The sequence below is a fragment of the Cloeon dipterum genome, chromosome 3 (assembly GCF_949628265.1).
Source record: "Cloeon dipterum chromosome 3, ieCloDipt1.1, whole genome shotgun sequence".
Taxonomy (NCBI): domain Eukaryota; kingdom Metazoa; phylum Arthropoda; class Insecta; order Ephemeroptera; family Baetidae; genus Cloeon; species Cloeon dipterum.
The window spans coordinates 27,295,954-27,313,649 of record NC_088788.1 but is presented as its reverse complement, the minus strand read 5'-3'; the positions used below and the strand labels follow the sequence as shown (position 1 = coordinate 27,313,649).

Genomic DNA, 17,696 nt, shown 5'->3' with positions numbered 1-17,696 from the left:
GAAATAAATTTTAAGAAAACAAAATTCTAGTGCAGTTTTTTACAGTTAAAATATTATTTAGCAATGGAACGTTACAAAAAGTTGTGGCAGGGCAATCTTTACATTTGTCCACATTGCGTTATGGTCACTGGAATCTTTGGCTTATTGTTCGGACCAATGGGCACATTTTCGACCTTTCTCATAACTAGCATTCCATCGATGACTTTCCCAAACACCACATGCTTTCCATCCAAAAAGTTGCACTTTGCACAGGTGACGAAAAATTGGCAACCGTTTGTGTCCTTACCACTGTTGGCCTGCAATGGAGAAAATTATTTTGCTTAAAATATGAGTGATTTCGTAAAATATGCTGAAGGATTACCATAGAAAGAAGGCCTGGGGAGTCGTGTTTCAGGTTGAAGTTTTCATCAGCAAAAGATGCTCCACCGTAAATGCTCATAACCCCTGTACCGTCGCCCTGAAGGAATAAAACATAACGATACATATAATATGTATAATATTGTACTTCATTATAGCCAAAGATCAAATATTTATATTAGGTACATGTATGTTTTTTTAATTCATAAGGTCGACAAAATGCTCCTCAATATCTATGATTGTGCATTATGATTTTGCTGAAAGTGATAACTTACGTTCACAAAATCTCCACCCTGAATCATGAAATCTTTGATAACTCTGTGGAAAGGAGAGCCTTTGAAGCCCATTGGTACGCCGTCTTTTCTGTACTCGCCGGTACAAAATTGTCTGAAATTTTCGCTTGTCCTTGGAACAACATCTGCGAATAGCTCCATGACCATGCGGCCAATTTCCTGAAATAAAAACTAAATTTTAGCCATCAACCCGCAAACACAGTAGTACGTGGGGATTGGGCCCAGGCCCGGGTCCACACAATTTTCCTTTTTATTTTTACCGTGTTTCCCACCGTCACATCGAAGAAAACAACAGGATTATTTGGATTCCTCAAACTGTTTTGCATCTGAGCCCAAGTTGGCATCTTGAATCTTGAATGTTTTCTGTTACAAAAGGAACCAAATTACACTTTACTTTGCTGATCAACAACTTCTGCAACTTGCAACTACGCAATCGCAATGCTTGTTGAATTCAAGTTTGAGAACGTAAACAATAAAAAGAAACGAGATGGAAAAAGGAAACTAACATGCAACGACATCTATCAGCGCCCCTTCGGTTTAAAACCATGCGCGAAAAACAATAGAGCATCGCGGGGGCGGGGCGCGTCCACATGGCCATGGAACGCATGGAACCTTCTATCCTGGATCGCTCTAGAAACTGAAATATTGTCATTGTGTTTCTGAGTTTAGTCGTGCACAGTCGTGCCCTGGATGTGCCGCCACGTTTGGTCCAAGTACATATATATACAAGCCATTTCTACATTTCTTCAACATCGATCTTCAATAATATCTAATTGCCGCTGTTGAGAGCAGACAACAGACTCTATCAGATAACATAATATTCTTCTAATACGATTTGACCGAAGATTTCTCTTCAAAATGTCCAAAATGACGAAGAAGAAGTACGTTTACCAGGAGGTGGAAGACTGTAACGTAGAAGTCGCACCTAACCATGAGGTCGTTAAGGTGCTTGGGTGCAGAGGAAACAATCTTCATGAGGTATGTTTTTCTTGTTTTTCAGTCAATTTTGAATAATCGCATAATATCATACATAATAATTTTTTTTTTAATATAAGTACATATTATAAGACGACGTCGTCCTTTTTGCTATTTCAATGATCTTATGGTAAAGTTACAGTTTCTGCCGGGTTACGCATCTCGCCAGTTCTTATGAGAATCCCATGTTAAAGTAGGGGCGGCGAAAACTGACTTTTCCTTAGCTCTTAATTTGAGATAATATGTATCTATGTTATTTTAATCAACTATATGTATTATTTATATTATATTAATTACGTAGTATGATATCTAAATGATAAATATGCATCCCTTATACATATGTGTATCTACTAATTTGATTTAATCCTATCTTTTTGTTGCAGGTTGCCACTGCAAAGGGTGAGAAGTACTTGGCATCAATGCCGACAAAGTTCAGACGGACGGTGTGGGTTAAGCGAGGCGACTATGTTATCGTCGAGCACATCGAAGAAGGGGTGAAGGTAAAAGGAGAAATTTCCAGAATCCTTTACAAGGACCATATCAACCAGCTAAGCAAAGACGGTGTGTGGCCTGAAGAGTTTGCTGACGCTGTGGTGACAAAAGTACAAGACTCCAATGACATTTTTGTTAACCAAAATCGTGTGCTGGACATTGAAAGTGATTCTGAGGAAGAAGATGATATTGAGAGCTGTTCAGAAGAAGAGGATGGCGATGCTTCAGCAGAGGAGGACAGAGACAATTCATCTTCAGAGGATTGTGACAAGTGATCAAATCTCGCATTAATTTTTAGACTGCACTGGTTTAATTCTTCAAATTTTGAAGCGAGCCAAAGAAATTTAAGGCTCAACTGCTGTTGTCGCCTTGGCCTTGATGTCAGTTCCTACTGCCATTATTTAAAATAATTGAACAAAATTGTGATGAACTATGAGATTTATATCAATGCTGTAACTTTCCATGAAATTAATTCAAAAATGAGACCACAAATTATGAAAGCTTGAAATAGTTAAAAAAGAATTATATATTCCTGTCGTTAAGATCGCCTTTCCTACACTTGACATAGTTAAGTTCTGGTTTTAACTTTTCCTTGGTAATAAATAATGTAAGTTACCAATTAAACCTCTTTTGTAAAAAATCTAAAAATGCAGTCATCATTTCAACAAAAAGTATCAACCCTCACATTTCCTTAACTAACAACCAAATATAATGCCTGAATTAATCAAGTGTTACCAATTATACATCAAAATAATCTATGCATAGACGTGAGAGCTGTCTCACAATCAGATCATAATATCAACTATTAGAACTAACAGGAATACATAGCTAATGAGAATAATTTCGTTATAAGAATGGAAAATAATTCAATTTTCTGTTTTTTAACATATTTAATAAATTTATTAAAATGAATAGTAGCATAATTGGAAAATTTATAGATTAGAGTTTAGGAAAGTAGTTTATTTTTCAAATGGGTAAAGCAGGGCTGAAATACAAAATCTGGTAGTTTTTTTATTTCATATAGAATTAATTATTATCTTAAACATCCAAAGAAACAGATTATAGGCAGTTCACAAAAAGATGAATTTCATAAAATATTATGAACATTTAGCTTGATTGCTTACCACTAGGTGGCGTTAATGCAAAGCGCAAAGAGGATGAAAAGAGCCTACATTCCTAGCTGACAATAAGAGCCATTTTTATTAGAGCCAATCAGCGACCGCACATGCGCACATGAAATTCTAAGGAATTGTTTTTGTTTTGCGCCAAAGCCAGCCGGCAAATTGTGAATTTTGACCGCTCTGGCACTTTTAGTTTTATATAATTTAGGATAGCGCTTGATCTCACAATGGAAATTTGAGTGTAAGTGACTAAAACATTGCAGTTGCTTTTGCAGGTTTGTTCTCGAAGCTCCGCCAGCTCCATCAATTCATAATTTCGTTTTTTCACCTCCATTTCACATCTAACAAGCTGGCCAACAACTTTGATCTGACTTCAAAGAAACTGTTCAAAGGCACAAAACGAGTTCTTAACAATTTACATAGAGAAGGGATTGTGTAATAGTGAAAACTGTTTTGTCACTTGCATACATAGTATCTCCCGGTTTTTATATGTATTTAGATTATGGTAAAGTTACAGTTTCTGCCGCGTTACACATCTCGCCAGTTCTTATGAGAATCCCATGTAAAAGTAGGGGTGGCGAAAACTGTAACTCGGCGGCGAAAACTGTAGCTTTTCCATATATTATACTGTATGTATGTCGTATTATTATGGCATGGCAATGTTTGTGTTAATGTTAATCAGTTATCCATCCATATGAAACTGATGAAAAGAAGTTGAAGCGAAAAATTATTAATTTTGTATGTTGTTCTTATAATATAAATCTATCCCCATAATATATCCCTTCTCATCTATAGCAAAAAGTAATTTTCAAGTCTTAGAGAAATAAAAGTATATTCCTCTTTCCTTTGCATGTAATTGAAAAGAATGATACTGCTTTATTTTCAAATTTTTGTTTGAAACATTTTTGCCGCCGTTTTTCTTATTTTCTGTGTTCCCTGTGCCTGTGCCGTTCTTAAAAAAGATTAACTTTAAAGTAATATTAACAACATCTGAAAAGGAAGTTCTACTCTCAAATTTCATTTATTCATTTGTGTTTTATTTGTTACAGAACAGGCGAAGAATGGTCCAGAAAATGTAACTTAACCATGGATTGTATAAAACCGAAGAGGAATATTCTGAGCATCAAGCCATACAAAGCCAGTAAGTGTGAAATTAATGTTAAAAAAATGACGTTGACATTATTCCCACTCGCAGGCACGGCTAAATCCAATGGCGAAGCTCCATCAGAATCTAGCATTCCCGGCCGATTTAGCAAATCCAAAGACACTCTTGAATTTAATCTTGATTCTGGGAGCACAGGCAACAGTTACAGCACCCCAAAAAGAGGATTAAGTTCAACCACAGAGGTAAAGACACCTACAGACAAACCGGTTGTTCTGGAGGAGGAATTCAGTCCAATAGAACTATTTCCTTACTCCCAATCTCAATCAGCTCCTATAGTTCAATGGGACTACAATGCTGTTCAGAGATCCAGCAGGACAGGTGAAATTTATGAAAATCGAGTAAATGAAGATAAAAATTAGGATATTCACAGGTCTCACTCGACGGTCAAGGCCAAGCAGTGGCTCGATGCCAACCATTCCAGAAATCAAACCACCGAAAAGACGAACTCCTTCGCCAACAACTGAGGACATGCCACCACTTAAAAAGCAAAGCCAAGAGGGACTCAATGCTCTTCAGCAGCACGTGAAGGCGCTGCAAGAGTTAGTTTCAAGTGGTCAGTTCTAATGGTTTTATGGGAATTCTTAATTTAACTGAAAATCAAATTACAGACGAGGAGAGCTCTGAAACGGAAGAGGACAAGCTTGGGCTCTCAATACACCAGTCTCTTTTCATCTCTGATAAATTTGAACGCAGTACGGCCTCTCCTGATCCATTTGACTCAGCGCCAAATGAGGTTGAAATTGCTGAAACAAAAGATGGAGAGGAAAAAGAAATCTGCACCCTTGTTGCGACTGTTCCAAAGCTAGAATCTACTCCTGAAAAAGAAGCGAGCCCTGTGCAAGATATGTCTTTGGACCTTGATGAGTCTCTCTTGATTGCGTGCACTGAAAAAGTGGAAAGAGAGGTGAGACTGAGCCAACAGCAGCAGCAAGAAGTTGCGAAACCTCCAGCAGTGCAGCCAGCTAAGAAGACTAGTCCCAAGAAAAACTCTACTGTGAGTGGCTTGCAGAGAGGCCGGCTGCAAAATCTAAGCTGCTCCTCCCCGAAGAAAAAGCCTATGTCACCTCACAAGAAACCAGTCGTCGGACCGGTGAAACGGCATTCAGATGGAAAGGAATTCAATCCACAGTGGATGGAGAAAATCAAGTCGGCCACCTCGCCTTTAAATAATTCCATGAGAGCTTCGCAGAGCAGTGAGAAAAGTTTCCATAGAAATCTCTTCTCCAACTCGCAATTGAAAATATCCTTAGTCGCAAAAAATGTGGCTGGACAGAGCAATGAGACAAAGAAAACAGTCACAGAGCAGCAGAAGAAGGAAGAGCAAATCCAAATCAAAGCTGCAAAGCAACCTGCTAAGAATGTGAACAAGTCCTTTGACCCTTTCGAAGACGACTCCTTTGATGCCAACCTGGACGAACTTGATGCGATCGAGGCCCAAGCCCTCACTCAATTGGCCGCTAGCCAAAAAGCCCCGGAGCCAGCTGTGATCAAACCTGTGCAGACCACCGTCTCATCTATTCCCGTTAAGGCGCCGCCGAAGCCAATGCAACCGTTCCCCCGACACCAGAGTGCCTCTTTTTTGCCCAAAGTGCAGCCACAGCTTTCAAAAGTGGGCAACTCTTTTTCAAAGCCTGCTTTCTCGGTTAAGCCACCAGCGAATTTGGCCTTCAAGCAGCAAAACAATTTAAACAAACCGTTAACTGTGATGAACAAGCAGCCTTATTCACTCCAACCAAGAAATCAATCTGTAAAAGCGCAGCAGAAGCCAGCAGCAACCACAGTTTCAAACCGCGTCCAGGGTGCCAACCCGCCAGCCACAAGCAGTCTGAAAAAGTCTCCTCTCATCCGGCACAAGTCTGCAGACTTCACGACCAGGGCGCCTGTGGCAACCATGTCTTCAAAGCCAACTGGTGGAGCTCAATTTTTGAGACACAGATCTTTCGAATTTGGAAAAGTCCAATCAAATGGTAAATTAGTATTATCACGCTCTCATTGAAGCCATTTCTAATCACACTTTTTTTAGCTCAACAATGCACCAAGCAAGAGATAGAAATGAAAAGATTGGAGGCTAAGAAGAGATTGGAGAGGCGCAAACAGCAATCTCTGAATGTCTAAAAATCCGTTCTAGGAGTTGTAGAATAAAGCAATGAAAATTCTAATGGTTCAAATCTTAATGATGTTTTACATTGCTGACAGTAATTGAAACTTAAAAAAATTATTTAAGAATTTATTTGACTCTTAGTTTTAGACGGAAAGGGCACTATTGACAATTATGATTTATTTATTAAAATAATATCCCCAGTGAAAGGACACTTTTAGGGTTGAACACAGCACTTAAAATACAACTTGATAATTTATTGAACATTATACTCACAAAAATATTTTATTTTCCTTTTACAGCTGATAGCAAAATATGGTTATTTGTTTGAACAGCTTGTTGTGTCATCGTTTCCATAATTATTGACTACAATGCATGCTGCACGAAATTGGTCGGCGGGGAACAGCAAAATCTGTGTCACGCTACAAAACATCTCAAAAGTGATGCGGAGACTGGACAAAGCAATAATTTTAAAATGGATAGATCGCTTGCGATTACGTAAGTACAAATTAACAATCAAAATGCATGGATTGCTTTCAGACCATTTGAAATTCTTTAAGTCTCAGTTCAAAGTTAAAAACTCTTATTGTCCGATTCGACAAGAATACCAAATAATTGCATGACATGAGTATTAAGCTACCATGTTCCAAACGAAATAATAAGTTACAATTTTAAAATCATTTCAAATAAATATTGGAAGAACCAAGTCATGACTACATGGGATGCATGCTCATCATCTCTTCGCCCCAGTCGCCGTCAAACGTGTGCGTGGGTTCTGATGGAGGCCTGCAGCAGGAAAAGAGACAGTTTTCTGACCCAAAATGCCTCCTCAGTAAGTACATGACTCTCGGCTGGCACACACAGACCGCGAAAACCAACACTCCCTGGGCCAGCATGGCAAAGACATCGATGTAGATGAGCGTGTCATAAGGCAGTTGACTCATCAGTTTGCAGATCCAGGCCAGGGTGAGGATTGTGAAGAGCAGGATGAACATGTTAAAACTTTAATACGAGTGTAAGTTATAACATGGACTCGTGTTTTTTGAATGAACCTTACTTGTATTTCATTTTGTGGTGAATTCGACCGTATGTGGTCATTCGGGCTATGGCTTGGGCAGTGGTCACATAAAAGAAAACGTTGACTAGGACAATAAACGCAATGGGAAGGAAAAACATAGAAAGACCGAGGAAACCTGCAAAATAAAAATGTTAGTCAATTCACCAGTTGCATAAACCGTAAGTGTTCGAAGCCGCCAACAGATGGCGCCACCGTAGACTTTTGATTTTAAGTGCCTTCCGCTGCGATTTCAGACTCAATCTAGCTACTGTGCATTCTTCAATTAATTTGCTAATTTTTGACGTGCTGAAAACCAAAATCGGTTCAGCCAATCGCCGTAGAATCGTGAAAAACTATTTTTTGAAATAAAAAAATCTTTTCCAACGTGTCTACGGCGAATGGCTGAACCGATTTTGGTTTTCAGCACGTCAAAAAAAAGAAAATTAATTAAAAAAATTGAAATAGCTAGATTGAGTCTGAAATCGCAGCGGAAATGCATTAAAACCGCTTAAAACAGAGGAATGATAGTGCAAAAGCCTGGAAAATGCTTGTTGCCAATACATAAACTCGTCCCTTAGGATTCAGTTAAAGCCTAAATTGACCTAGGAAGCACTGTAATTTTTCGAGAAAATTGGCTGGAAAGTTGCCGTGCTTTTCAAATAGAAAGGGCTGTCTCCTTACTTGAAATCCGATTTAATTTCAAAACCAAGAGTTTCCCCAATAAGTGGCATACACCGTTAGACAGATCTCGTCGAGAGGAATCGAAATATGCCAAGAAAATATGTTCAAGCACTGTAAATTTTGGAGAAAAATGGCAAAATTTGAATTTTTATTGTAGGAAGGTCAATTTTTTATTATTGCAAATTGTTGAACAAATTGTTAATCGACCAATTGTTTATGACATCCAACAATTCAAATAATTTTCAATTGTTGCCCTGTATCATTCCACTTTAAGAAAGTCTGTGGTTGCGCCATCTGTTGGCGGCTTTAATAACGAAGGGTGTATGCAACTGGTCAATTGAATTCTTAAAAGAATGTGAAAAAATATAATTTTCATTCAAATCTGTGAGACGCTTAAACAAAAGAAGATTAAATCTATTTGATTGTACAGCTACTTTGAAAGAAATTAAATGCCATCTCTGACATTAGGCAGCCAGTATTCGAAATCCAATTGCTCAAATATCTCCCATTGCTTTGACATTCCTGAGAAGGCTAGCTTTATGAATGCTTTAAACTGGCCTTACAATCAAATAGTTGGTTCTCAATCCTCAATTCCATCTGGATTGTTTTAAAATAATACAAATTACAATTAAATTGAGATTCCAGCATATTGAAAAACATTAAATTATGATAATATATATGTTCTTTTGATTAAAACTTGTTATTACATACCTAATTGCCTCTGTGACATTGGAATGTTTGTGTTGCTCAGATCTAAAACAAAGTGGCAAAATAGCGCGATTGCGGCCATTGACAGAGTAGATCCCCAGACGTAAAACGAGTAATAGCAGTACTTTCGTTTGTCAGTAACCCGCAAAAAGACATTTCGAGACCTGTAAGCAAAGATAATAAATATCAACAAAACTATAAGAGCTCAAGCCTTACCTAAAAGTTTTCCATATGTAATAGCCCATACTGTTCAGCCAGAAGAAAGTAGCCAAAAGACCAACATAGAAGACAATATCTGCAAAACGGAACAGATGCATGAAGCAAAACAACGCGTCAATCTCTGGCTTATCTCACCGGCAGCAAGAAAGCTAACGTGCTCGCTGAAGCCACGGTATAGTCTGACCAGGTCAGCAGCGTAAACAACAATAAGGCACATGCAAAGGCTGGTGACAAAGTTGCCCAGAAGATCTCTCAGCTGGGGCAAAATAAAGTAGATTATGGCTGTGATCAGGAGGAGGACCATGTTGATGCCATGGAAGATCGGGTCGAGTAAGTACATAATCAGCTGCTTCACTTCAGTGTTGACTTCAACCTGAAGAGGAAAGTTACTAAATCAATTATTGGCACTTACAAAGACAATTATTAGAATTTGCACCACGTTTAAAAATATAAGAGGCAAATTTCAACCCTTCAATAGAGGGAACGTGATATTAGCACAGATAAAACCCCTGGTAATTAAGGATATAACTCTGGCCTAGTCCTGAACTATTCAGCGGAGGAATAGAGATGTAATTTAAAATATATTTACTCTTTATACGCCAGCTCAAATTATAATTATTAATTATGGCTCAAAGCAATCCCGCAAGATTCACACGGAAAATATATTTTCGTCTATTGCGTACCTTGGGAGCGCAGACAACCGCCATTTGAGCCTCAAGGCCCGTTTCTCCAATGTACTTTTCCATGCAAAACAATCTAGGCTCGTAGTCATAGTGGCGTTCACCCATATCCCTGTCGATGTAGTGCCGAAGCCAACCGGTCTCGAGCAGAACGAGTCTGTCCTCCGAGTCAAAGTAGTGGAAGATGGGCCATACCCTGGTTGAGTTGCACAAAGGCAAGGAGGGCGCTAGAACATTGAAGCCACCTTTGGGGTGGATGCTGGTACGCAGTCCATCCTCAGAGGTGAAGACCGGCGCCCACTGTGTAGTCTCATTGTCCGCCACGCACTGAGCAGCGTGGTCCATGGTCGACCGCATAATTGAGCCGATGTCACAGCATTTTTTTACCTGCAAGTTAGATTAATAACTTCTTAAATGGAAATAAATATTCAAAAGCATTGAGGAAGCTAATAAGGTTAATTGTCTACTACATGAACCCCTCCAAAGCGGCGGGTGCATAATAACAAACTAACAAAGAGAGTCGTTTATCATGTTGTGCTTAATTAACCCAATCAAGCAAATTGAGGAAATTGCGAAAGGCAAAACAAATTTTAAAAATAGGCCAAGCTGACGAAAGTAAAAAAAAACGCGACATCTATATATAATAATGTACCTCCAGAGGCATCGTCTGCTCGACCTCGGCCGTCAACGGCCCGGCCAGCAGCAGCAGGAGCAGTGGGCCCAGCATTGCAGCCGTGGGCCGTGCGTGCGGTGATGTCACTCTCGTTTAAGTTCCTCTTCCTCGTCTCGACGCCCACACACGCAGCAAGCAGCCGGACTCCTTCAACCTTCGCGGCTCATCCCCTTCCGTCCTTTAGCTGGCCGCAACCCACTTTCAGCTGCGCGTCGTCGCGACTCTCAAGGGAGACCTCTGAGGGTGAGCACCCCTGTTGTGTCTTCCGGCGTCACTGATTCAGCAGCGGGATGCTTTGTTTTGCCATTTGTTTTGTGGCAGCCCAGCCACTCGGGCGGTAACTCCCCTCTCAAACCCCACTCTCTTCGTCCTGTCTGGCTGCCCACCTGGCGGAGTGCAAGGCCGACAAACGCAGACAGGTAGCCCGGCAAAATTATTGGTCTTTGAAGGAGGATCAGCATCGCTCGTTTTATTTGTTTGAATAAAGCAGAATGAAGTGTTAAAGGCTTTTGCCCGTACGCGTGAGATTAAGCCAAATTTTATTTTCTTGCCTGATTTAGTTGTTCTAAAAAATTCTAATTTTCCTTTCCTTATTCTTGTTGTTATTTTGAGATAAAGCAGCAGGCTATTCCAGGGCTATTCTCAATTTTTCATTAGTATCCCTATATATTCCTGCATATTTCCTGTGAAATAAGAAAACCGGCCCTATAGTTTCAAAGAAAAAGGGCGAAAAAGGATTTTGTGGAGATTACCGGAGATATCAATGAAAGCACCAACACTGCTTAATATCGCAGCCTTGTAATTTTTGATGAAAATATCGAAAATATGTTTATTTAAAAAATCAATATAATATATTCGATTTTTTTTTGCAATTATTTACAGTTATGGATACAATACAAGCCGAAAATAAATAATTATTTTTTATGAATTTTACGCAGCGGGATTCATCACTCTTCCTCCAAACAGGGTGAACAAACGTTTGAATGTCACAAAGTAAAGAAAAGGATGGTCGCACCTGAAGACGGTGAAATTTGGAACCGAAGTGAGTCCTATTCCGATGCCTAATTTAATTTTAAAATTAATTTTAATTGGAAAAAAGATAATATATAGACAGCAATACACACCAGTACTAGCCGCAGCTTCCGTTCCTTCCTCATTCACTTCGATAAATGCTTTCTGAACAACAGTTGACACAGATAATGATTCATTCGCGATTCCTGTCAAATTAGCTCCTTTCGTGAAAATATCAACGAGGCCCATCTACAGGAAGCAAAATAAAATTTACAAGACAATTTGGTTAGGGAAAAAAATAACTAAAATTATACTTTTTGCAAATAGGCGTTGAGCTTCAGAGATGTTTCAATTTTAAATTTTGGCATAGAGAAGATGACATTGCTTGTGTTCGAGGCTTTTGACAAAAGTTCAGCTATGTCCGATCTTCCCAAACTCCTTTCCAGCTCCGCCAATCCATCGTCTTTATTTGGCAAAATGATAACCATACTTAATTCGTCACCCTATAAAATAATAAAAAAGTAAATTAATTTTCATTAGAAATAATTCATGTCCAACGTTAATACTTTGTAAGGCAGTTCAAGAAGTTGGGCATTAAACTGTTCCAGGTTTCGGTACAAATAAGATTTGCGAGGGTGGCTCATCATTTGGACTTGCACGCTTGAACCACCGGTCTTAAATTTCTGGCTGGACGTCAGTTTTTTGTCAAATGCGTTCTTCCAGCTCCCCTTGAAATAAACTGCGTTGACCAAAACCAGTCTGGTTGCGGAGTTAAAATCCTCTGCGATAAACAAATATATTTAAATAATCGCTATTAAAAATGGCACTACTTCTAACAAATTATACCTTCAAAAAGATTTCTTATTTTATTTTTTGTCGCCTTCTCGACCCATTCATTAATTAATTTTTTAGTATTTCGATCGGCAAAGTTGACGTTTGCGATTTGAGAAGAAAAAGTCTTCGTCAGAGATTTGGCGTAATCAGGTTTGATTCTTATGTCCGCAGCGGCAAACGCCCGGTTTGCCAACGACAATTCCACCTGTTGCATGCTCTATACAAAAGAAAATTTATTCATCGTCACCTCTATTTCGGAAAATCGAAACTTGCATTCAAATGACTAGTGAGTTCAGCAAAGAGACGCTCAATATCGTTTTTTGCAGATAGACCGGCAGGGAGTCTGAGGACTCTGAGCATTTCACTCTCCGACTTGCCGCGGGCGCCCATCAGGACCATCGCCAAGGCAAAGTACGCGCTTAGTGGCGACGCGACCAGATTGCCGCTTTGCTCGCCTATGGCCTAACCAACATAAACACAAAAAGTCGTGTTATTAAATAATTATTCATTGGGTATTAAATTTGTACGGTGTAAATAAATAAATAATTGTAATGAAAATAGAAAACCTTGTAGAAATTGACGCCAAAGGCGCCCATCGGCGACTGGGAGACCGTGTTGGCGTCCATCCTGCAAGTCACTGGTTTTTTAAAGCAAACCCGTGGAGACTGTATTTATATGCTTCTTCTCACGATCTTTTTTCAGGAAACCGCAAAACCACTCTTTTGTTTACAAAAACTATAAAAATAATCGTGAGTCATGGCTATTGTACGTTAGTTGTCTCGTTACTCAATCGTTCAAATGTGAATTAAACAGTTTTAAAGAATAAAAAAGCATTGCTCATCCAACGGCGATTTCGAGAAAGGGCCAAATTTTACAAAAGCGCAAGACCTCGGCGGTTAGTGCGCGTTGACAGTCCGGCCAAAGGAAGGTCTCAACAACTGCTTTAATATGTGTAGTAATACTATTGTGTAATATGCGTATACCCCGCACTATTTAATGCACCTCTCTTCAAATCGTTTTCAACTCTCCCAATTAATATGACTCTGCGTTAAATATAAGCTAATATTTAATTTATACGCGTTCGCATAGGAATTAATGAAAATGGTTTATGGGTTGAACATTAAATTTGTTTTGAAATACACTTATGCTATTTATTCACCATAATATAATCTTTTTAATAGATAATGGCACTAATTTACCTAATTTATTCCTTAACTTTCACTCTACAAGTTGCAATGATAAGGAAAACTAAGCCATGGTGAGTCGCAAAAAACAGGATGTTAAGTTCCAAAAAACAATTCTTGTGGTCTGCATTTTATTATCTAGCTTGGGGTTTCTAAAAAAAAACACATTGCAATTTTTTGTTTTCGACTCCGCATAAATTATACCATTCTCTGCTTTTTTTTCAAAAAGTTAACAGTTCTCTCTATTTACGCTTTTTACACTGCGTACATATATATAATAATATAGTTGTTGTTACTTGCTTCACTTAAAACAGCACCTGACGGCTGTGGTCACTATATCGACTCAGAAGCGTGGAATAAATTCTAAGTAAGAAATGGAAATGGAAATAATGGGGAATAGTAAAAAATACAATTACTGCGAGAGTCCTCTATATGCATACATATTTAGTCGATTTTATTGATTTTATTTGCCTTGCTTCGAAACAGACCTGCAGCTTTTACCGCCTTCACTCCCAGTTTTATTCTCAACCAATAGATGTCCGCCTCGTCGCTAGTCGCAGATTGCCGATTGTCGCTTATCTACCACGCTCTTTCTCAAGCTCCAAACCACGCTTGTTTTGTCCGTTTTGTCAGTAAACTGAAAGCACGCTGCTTTGTGCACGCTTGCCCATTACATTTCTTGTAATCCTCGTTACTTAAACAACTAAATCGCGTCCTTCCTCGGTGAAGCGAATATTCGCAGAGAGGCTGATTAAGCGTGTCTAATTGACGTACACCCAGAGAACAATTCAAGAGTAAAATGGTAATGTTAATTTTCTTGCTAGTTTTCACAGACTTGCCGGCGTTGTTTCTTTGCCCCACGTGTTGCAATTAAATTTACGAAACAAACTTTTTGTTCACTTAAATTCATGATCTTTTCTCTTTTTAGGCTGATGAAGTGAATCCCAAAGCCTACCCTCTGGCCCCAGCTGCCCTGACCGGCAAAATCTTGAATTTGATTCAGCAGGCTATGAACTATAAGCAGCTCCGTAAAGGTGCAAACGAAGGTGAGCTCATTCGTCATATTTTTTGGGAAATAATATATTTAAATCAAATATTTCATACAGCTACCAAAACTTTGAACAGAGGATTGTCTGAGTTCATTGTCATGGCTGCCGACGCCACTCCACTTGAAATCTTGCTACACCTTCCTCTCCTATGTGAAGACAAAAACGTTCCTTATGTTTTTGTGCGCTCAAAGCAAGGTATGTAATTCGGTTATTTTTGCTTTGCTAATTTATAACTACTAATTTTCAATGCAGCTCTCGGCCGAGCTTGCGGCGTGTCCAGGCCCGTCATTGCCTGCTCGGTGACAGCAAATGAGGGTTCGCAGTTGAAGCCTCAAATCCAGGCAATCCAACTGGAGATTGAAAAGCTGCTGGTGTAGACAGACTGTCTTTTGCATTTTCACCGACCATTAAATTACTTGCGTGCCAGATATAGGTCACAAATGAAACATGTTTTAAAAATTATTTGCAATATATATGGATATCGGCAAAATATAAACCTTTGTTTTGATCTATCAACCTTGGATTTTTAAAACGATACAATATTTTGATGTTAGTCATAAGTGAATATGGGAGCGGCAGAAGTCTTCCAATTTTGGTCCCATCGTACATGAGCCCACTTTTTGATATTATCTCGGAATGACTGGTGCATCTGTTGTTGCATTTGATCATCAGGGAAGCCCCTCAGCCAGTTTTGTAACAGTTTAGCTAAATCTTCTGAGTTGGAGAACACCCTCCCAGTCTTTCCCTCCTTGACAAGCTCTTTCAAACTGAAAATACATCAGAATATTAAAATACGTAGAACAAAAGGCACAAGACACTTGCCATTTGAAGTTGAAGGCCAAAACAGGCAGTCCACAGCCGTACATGTCCACCACTTTCATGGGCAAATCAAGGCCGCTCGTGGAAGTGTGCAGACTGACTCCCAAATCCGCACAGCCTGAAATTGAATTTTAAGTATACAGCTTTTTCCCAAAATGAAATGTTCAACATTTTAACAATCAAACAAGGAAAACCAGATCATTATTTAATTAGAATGACGCATCATATTATCTTGGATTTTATGCACTCCAGTTATTTTTCATGCTTACATTTCGCGTGATTACCGTGTCATTCACGGACTAAAAAGCTCTAAAGCGCTGTTTAGGCACTAATACATTTTCAAATTAACAAATAATGGTGCCAAGAGTCGCATTTTAATGTGCATACATGATCCACATAATGCAATGTTTACTCTTTAGCTACACCCCTCAAATGTTGCAGAAATTTTAATGTATTGAAAAAATTCCCAAAATGGAAGTGTAAATTTCCCATTGTTTGAACCATTAGGAAAATTGTGAAAATTGCAAGGAGAACAGTCACAATCAATTGGAGCACTGGTTTGTAGCTAGCTATTTCGTATCCCAAGCATCATCAGCACACATGGCTATTGATGTACCGGCTGTAGAGTAAATGGGAAATTTCCACTTCCATCTTGGGAATTTTAAAATCTTTCTAATCGGTAAAGGCCAAATTCCATTACCTCCCTCGCTAACAGGTAAAATTAGAATATTAATATCAATTCACCACATTTTAATAGGTAACGTTTTTTAACAGGCGCAACGCCAGCTGAGGAAGTTTCCTCAATTTGTTTCAACGTCAATTATTGTAGCTAGGCAATTTACCCAAGAGCTTAGGATAGTCTTCTGCTTGCAACCAAGGAGTGACTACCCTCACGCTTTTCCAGTCTTTCTTAGCGATCTCCTCTTTGTAATAATCCTTCAGGGGACCCTTTCCAGTAATTGCACAAATCAGGAATGGAAATGATTGCGGATCCTGATTTCTCAAATCTTCGTAGTCTGGAAAGGATTTTTTTTACAAAATGCAACCAGTTTAAATTAATTACGATTTATGCTGTATTAGAAGAAAAATAATTGGGTCTATTTGAACAAAAATTTACCTTGCAGGGCATCCAGGAGGACACCAAAGTCTTCATCCTCTGTCCAACTTGTACTAGAAACAAGCAAAGCTCTAGGATCATCATTTTTGTCACCATATGCTTCACCCAGGTCTGCGTATTGGGAACACAACTTCTCCAAAGTTTCTTTTGGATTGGCAACAGCTTGGAAATGTGCTGGCGGGCGGTCGTACAAGGTGATGGCGCTGGACACCAAAAGTTACTATTATTATCATTATATCTAGAGCACAGCCTGGTCAGTACCTAACTCTCCACTTGTCTTTCAAATCGTTCATCATGGCCTTGGTGACGCACATACTGGCATCAGCTCTTTGTCCGAACCAGCCTTCCAGCCAATAAGTGATCTGGGCCAAGGCTGGCAGCTTCTGCTTGACGTTTTCTTCCTTTTTATTCCGTTTGGCCTCAGCCACAGCCATCATGGTGTAGCCGTAATTGTGCCAGTCGATGATAAAGCGGCACTTAGGGTTGACAATGCGGCAAAAGATCCAACAGACTCCAAGGGTAGGGACAGACGGAGGATTTTGCATCAGCAGGTGTGAGCAACGACCTTCGCTGAGGCGCACCCAGATCAGGGCTAACAGCAAGGTTACAGTCTGCCATAAGGCTTTTAGAAAGTACGCCAACAATCCAGGAAGATCTGTAAATGAGGTGGACTCCGATTAAGTCAAAAAGCTTCAAAAATAGGTTGCAAGATTTCTAATTTACATTTTCTAAAATTAGGGCAAGGTTGAACATGGTGCAGCTGAATGGATGAGTTCTGCGTCAGCTCCTTGATGGGCACTGATCCTTGATAGCCTACAAGGTCGACGTTGAAGCCTTCTTTAGCCAAGGACAGAGAATGGTACTGCATGCGTGGACTTCTGCCAATATCGCCGAGGACGACAACACACGCTCGTTTGCTCCGTGCTGCCATTTCTGTGGGCTAAATTTTGGTTTCAAGACCTCGACAGCGTAAGACAACCAATGGACTCACCACAACTAAACGCTGGCAATCATATTGAAAGAGGAGAGTGACGATATAAGAAAACAGGGGCACCAGAATTTGTAAAGAAATGCAAAATTTATTTATGAGTTCAGTCAGCAAACAGCAATGTTGTGGAAACTTGCTCTTAGCGTGTGGATAGTACAACAAGGAGATTTAGTTC

General features: G+C 39.4%; 7 protein-coding genes across 8 annotated transcripts; 3 read left to right on the top strand and 4 right to left on the bottom strand.

Annotated features, from left to right (window-relative positions):
• Nucleotides 1-30: 30 nt before the first annotated feature.
• Nucleotides 31-1,093, bottom strand: LOC135939771 (peptidyl-prolyl cis-trans isomerase H). The gene is made up of 4 exons (XM_065484334.1): nt 911-1,093; nt 633-809; nt 362-457; nt 31-296 (listed from the first exon to the last, which is right to left on the bottom strand). The coding sequence occupies exons 1-4, from the start codon at nt 992-994 to the stop codon at nt 99-101; spliced, it is 555 nt and encodes a 184-aa protein (XP_065340406.1). The 5' UTR covers nt 995-1,093; the 3' UTR covers nt 31-98.
• A 185-nt stretch (nt 1,094-1,278) lies between these two features.
• On the top strand, nt 1,279-2,765 carry LOC135939772 (probable RNA-binding protein EIF1AD). The gene is made up of 2 exons (XM_065484336.1): nt 1,279-1,628; nt 2,009-2,765. The coding sequence occupies exons 1-2, from the start codon at nt 1,509-1,511 to the stop codon at nt 2,390-2,392; spliced, it is 504 nt and encodes a 167-aa protein (XP_065340408.1). The 5' UTR covers nt 1,279-1,508; the 3' UTR covers nt 2,393-2,765.
• A 571-nt stretch (nt 2,766-3,336) lies between these two features.
• On the top strand, nt 3,337-6,577 carry LOC135938587 (uncharacterized). 2 transcript variants are annotated; one of them, XM_065482317.1, is made up of 6 exons: nt 3,337-3,479; nt 4,288-4,379; nt 4,434-4,721; nt 4,774-4,956; nt 5,012-6,370; nt 6,427-6,577. In XM_065482317.1, exons 2-6 carry the CDS (start codon nt 4,325-4,327, stop codon nt 6,516-6,518), a joined length of 1,977 nt encoding a protein of 658 aa, XP_065338389.1. In that variant the 5' UTR covers nt 3,337-3,479; nt 4,288-4,324; the 3' UTR covers nt 6,519-6,577. The 2 variants fall into 2 exon arrangements, with proteins under 2 accessions (XP_065338389.1, XP_065338388.1); XM_065482316.1 differs by having other exon boundaries at nt 3,337-3,513.
• Nucleotides 6,578-6,737: 160 nt separating this feature from the next.
• On the bottom strand, nt 6,738-10,858 carry mthl5 (G-protein coupled receptor Mth-like 5). The gene is made up of 7 exons (XM_065482318.1): nt 10,499-10,858; nt 9,850-10,233; nt 9,302-9,539; nt 9,164-9,242; nt 8,951-9,111; nt 7,559-7,694; nt 6,738-7,503 (listed from the first exon to the last, which is right to left on the bottom strand). Exons 1-7 carry the CDS (start codon nt 10,571-10,573, stop codon nt 7,215-7,217), a joined length of 1,362 nt encoding a protein of 453 aa, XP_065338390.1. The 5' UTR covers nt 10,574-10,858; the 3' UTR covers nt 6,738-7,214.
• Nucleotides 10,859-11,338: 480 nt separating this feature from the next.
• On the bottom strand, nt 11,339-13,206 carry LOC135938589 (serpin I2-like). The gene is made up of 7 exons (XM_065482319.1): nt 12,931-13,206; nt 12,638-12,826; nt 12,377-12,581; nt 12,097-12,311; nt 11,845-12,033; nt 11,644-11,779; nt 11,339-11,580 (listed from the first exon to the last, which is right to left on the bottom strand). The coding sequence occupies exons 1-7, from the start codon at nt 12,988-12,990 to the stop codon at nt 11,450-11,452; spliced, it is 1,125 nt and encodes a 374-aa protein (XP_065338391.1). The 5' UTR covers nt 12,991-13,206; the 3' UTR covers nt 11,339-11,449.
• A 943-nt stretch (nt 13,207-14,149) lies between these two features.
• On the top strand, nt 14,150-15,093 carry hoip (NHP2-like protein 1 hoip). Its single transcript, XM_065482321.1, has 4 exons — nt 14,150-14,350; nt 14,477-14,594; nt 14,655-14,792; nt 14,850-15,093. Exons 1-4 carry the CDS (start codon nt 14,348-14,350, stop codon nt 14,972-14,974), a joined length of 384 nt encoding a protein of 127 aa, XP_065338393.1. The 5' UTR covers nt 14,150-14,347; the 3' UTR covers nt 14,975-15,093.
• Nucleotides 15,048-17,681, bottom strand: Alg1 (ALG1, chitobiosyldiphosphodolichol beta-mannosyltransferase). The gene is made up of 7 exons (XM_065482320.1): nt 17,525-17,681; nt 17,257-17,473; nt 16,795-17,188; nt 16,534-16,736; nt 16,259-16,432; nt 15,420-15,534; nt 15,048-15,364 (listed from the first exon to the last, which is right to left on the bottom strand). The coding sequence occupies exons 2-7, from the start codon at nt 17,462-17,464 to the stop codon at nt 15,148-15,150; spliced, it is 1,311 nt and encodes a 436-aa protein (XP_065338392.1). The 5' UTR covers nt 17,465-17,473; nt 17,525-17,681; the 3' UTR covers nt 15,048-15,147.
• Between the last annotated feature and the right edge of the window lie 15 nt (nt 17,682-17,696).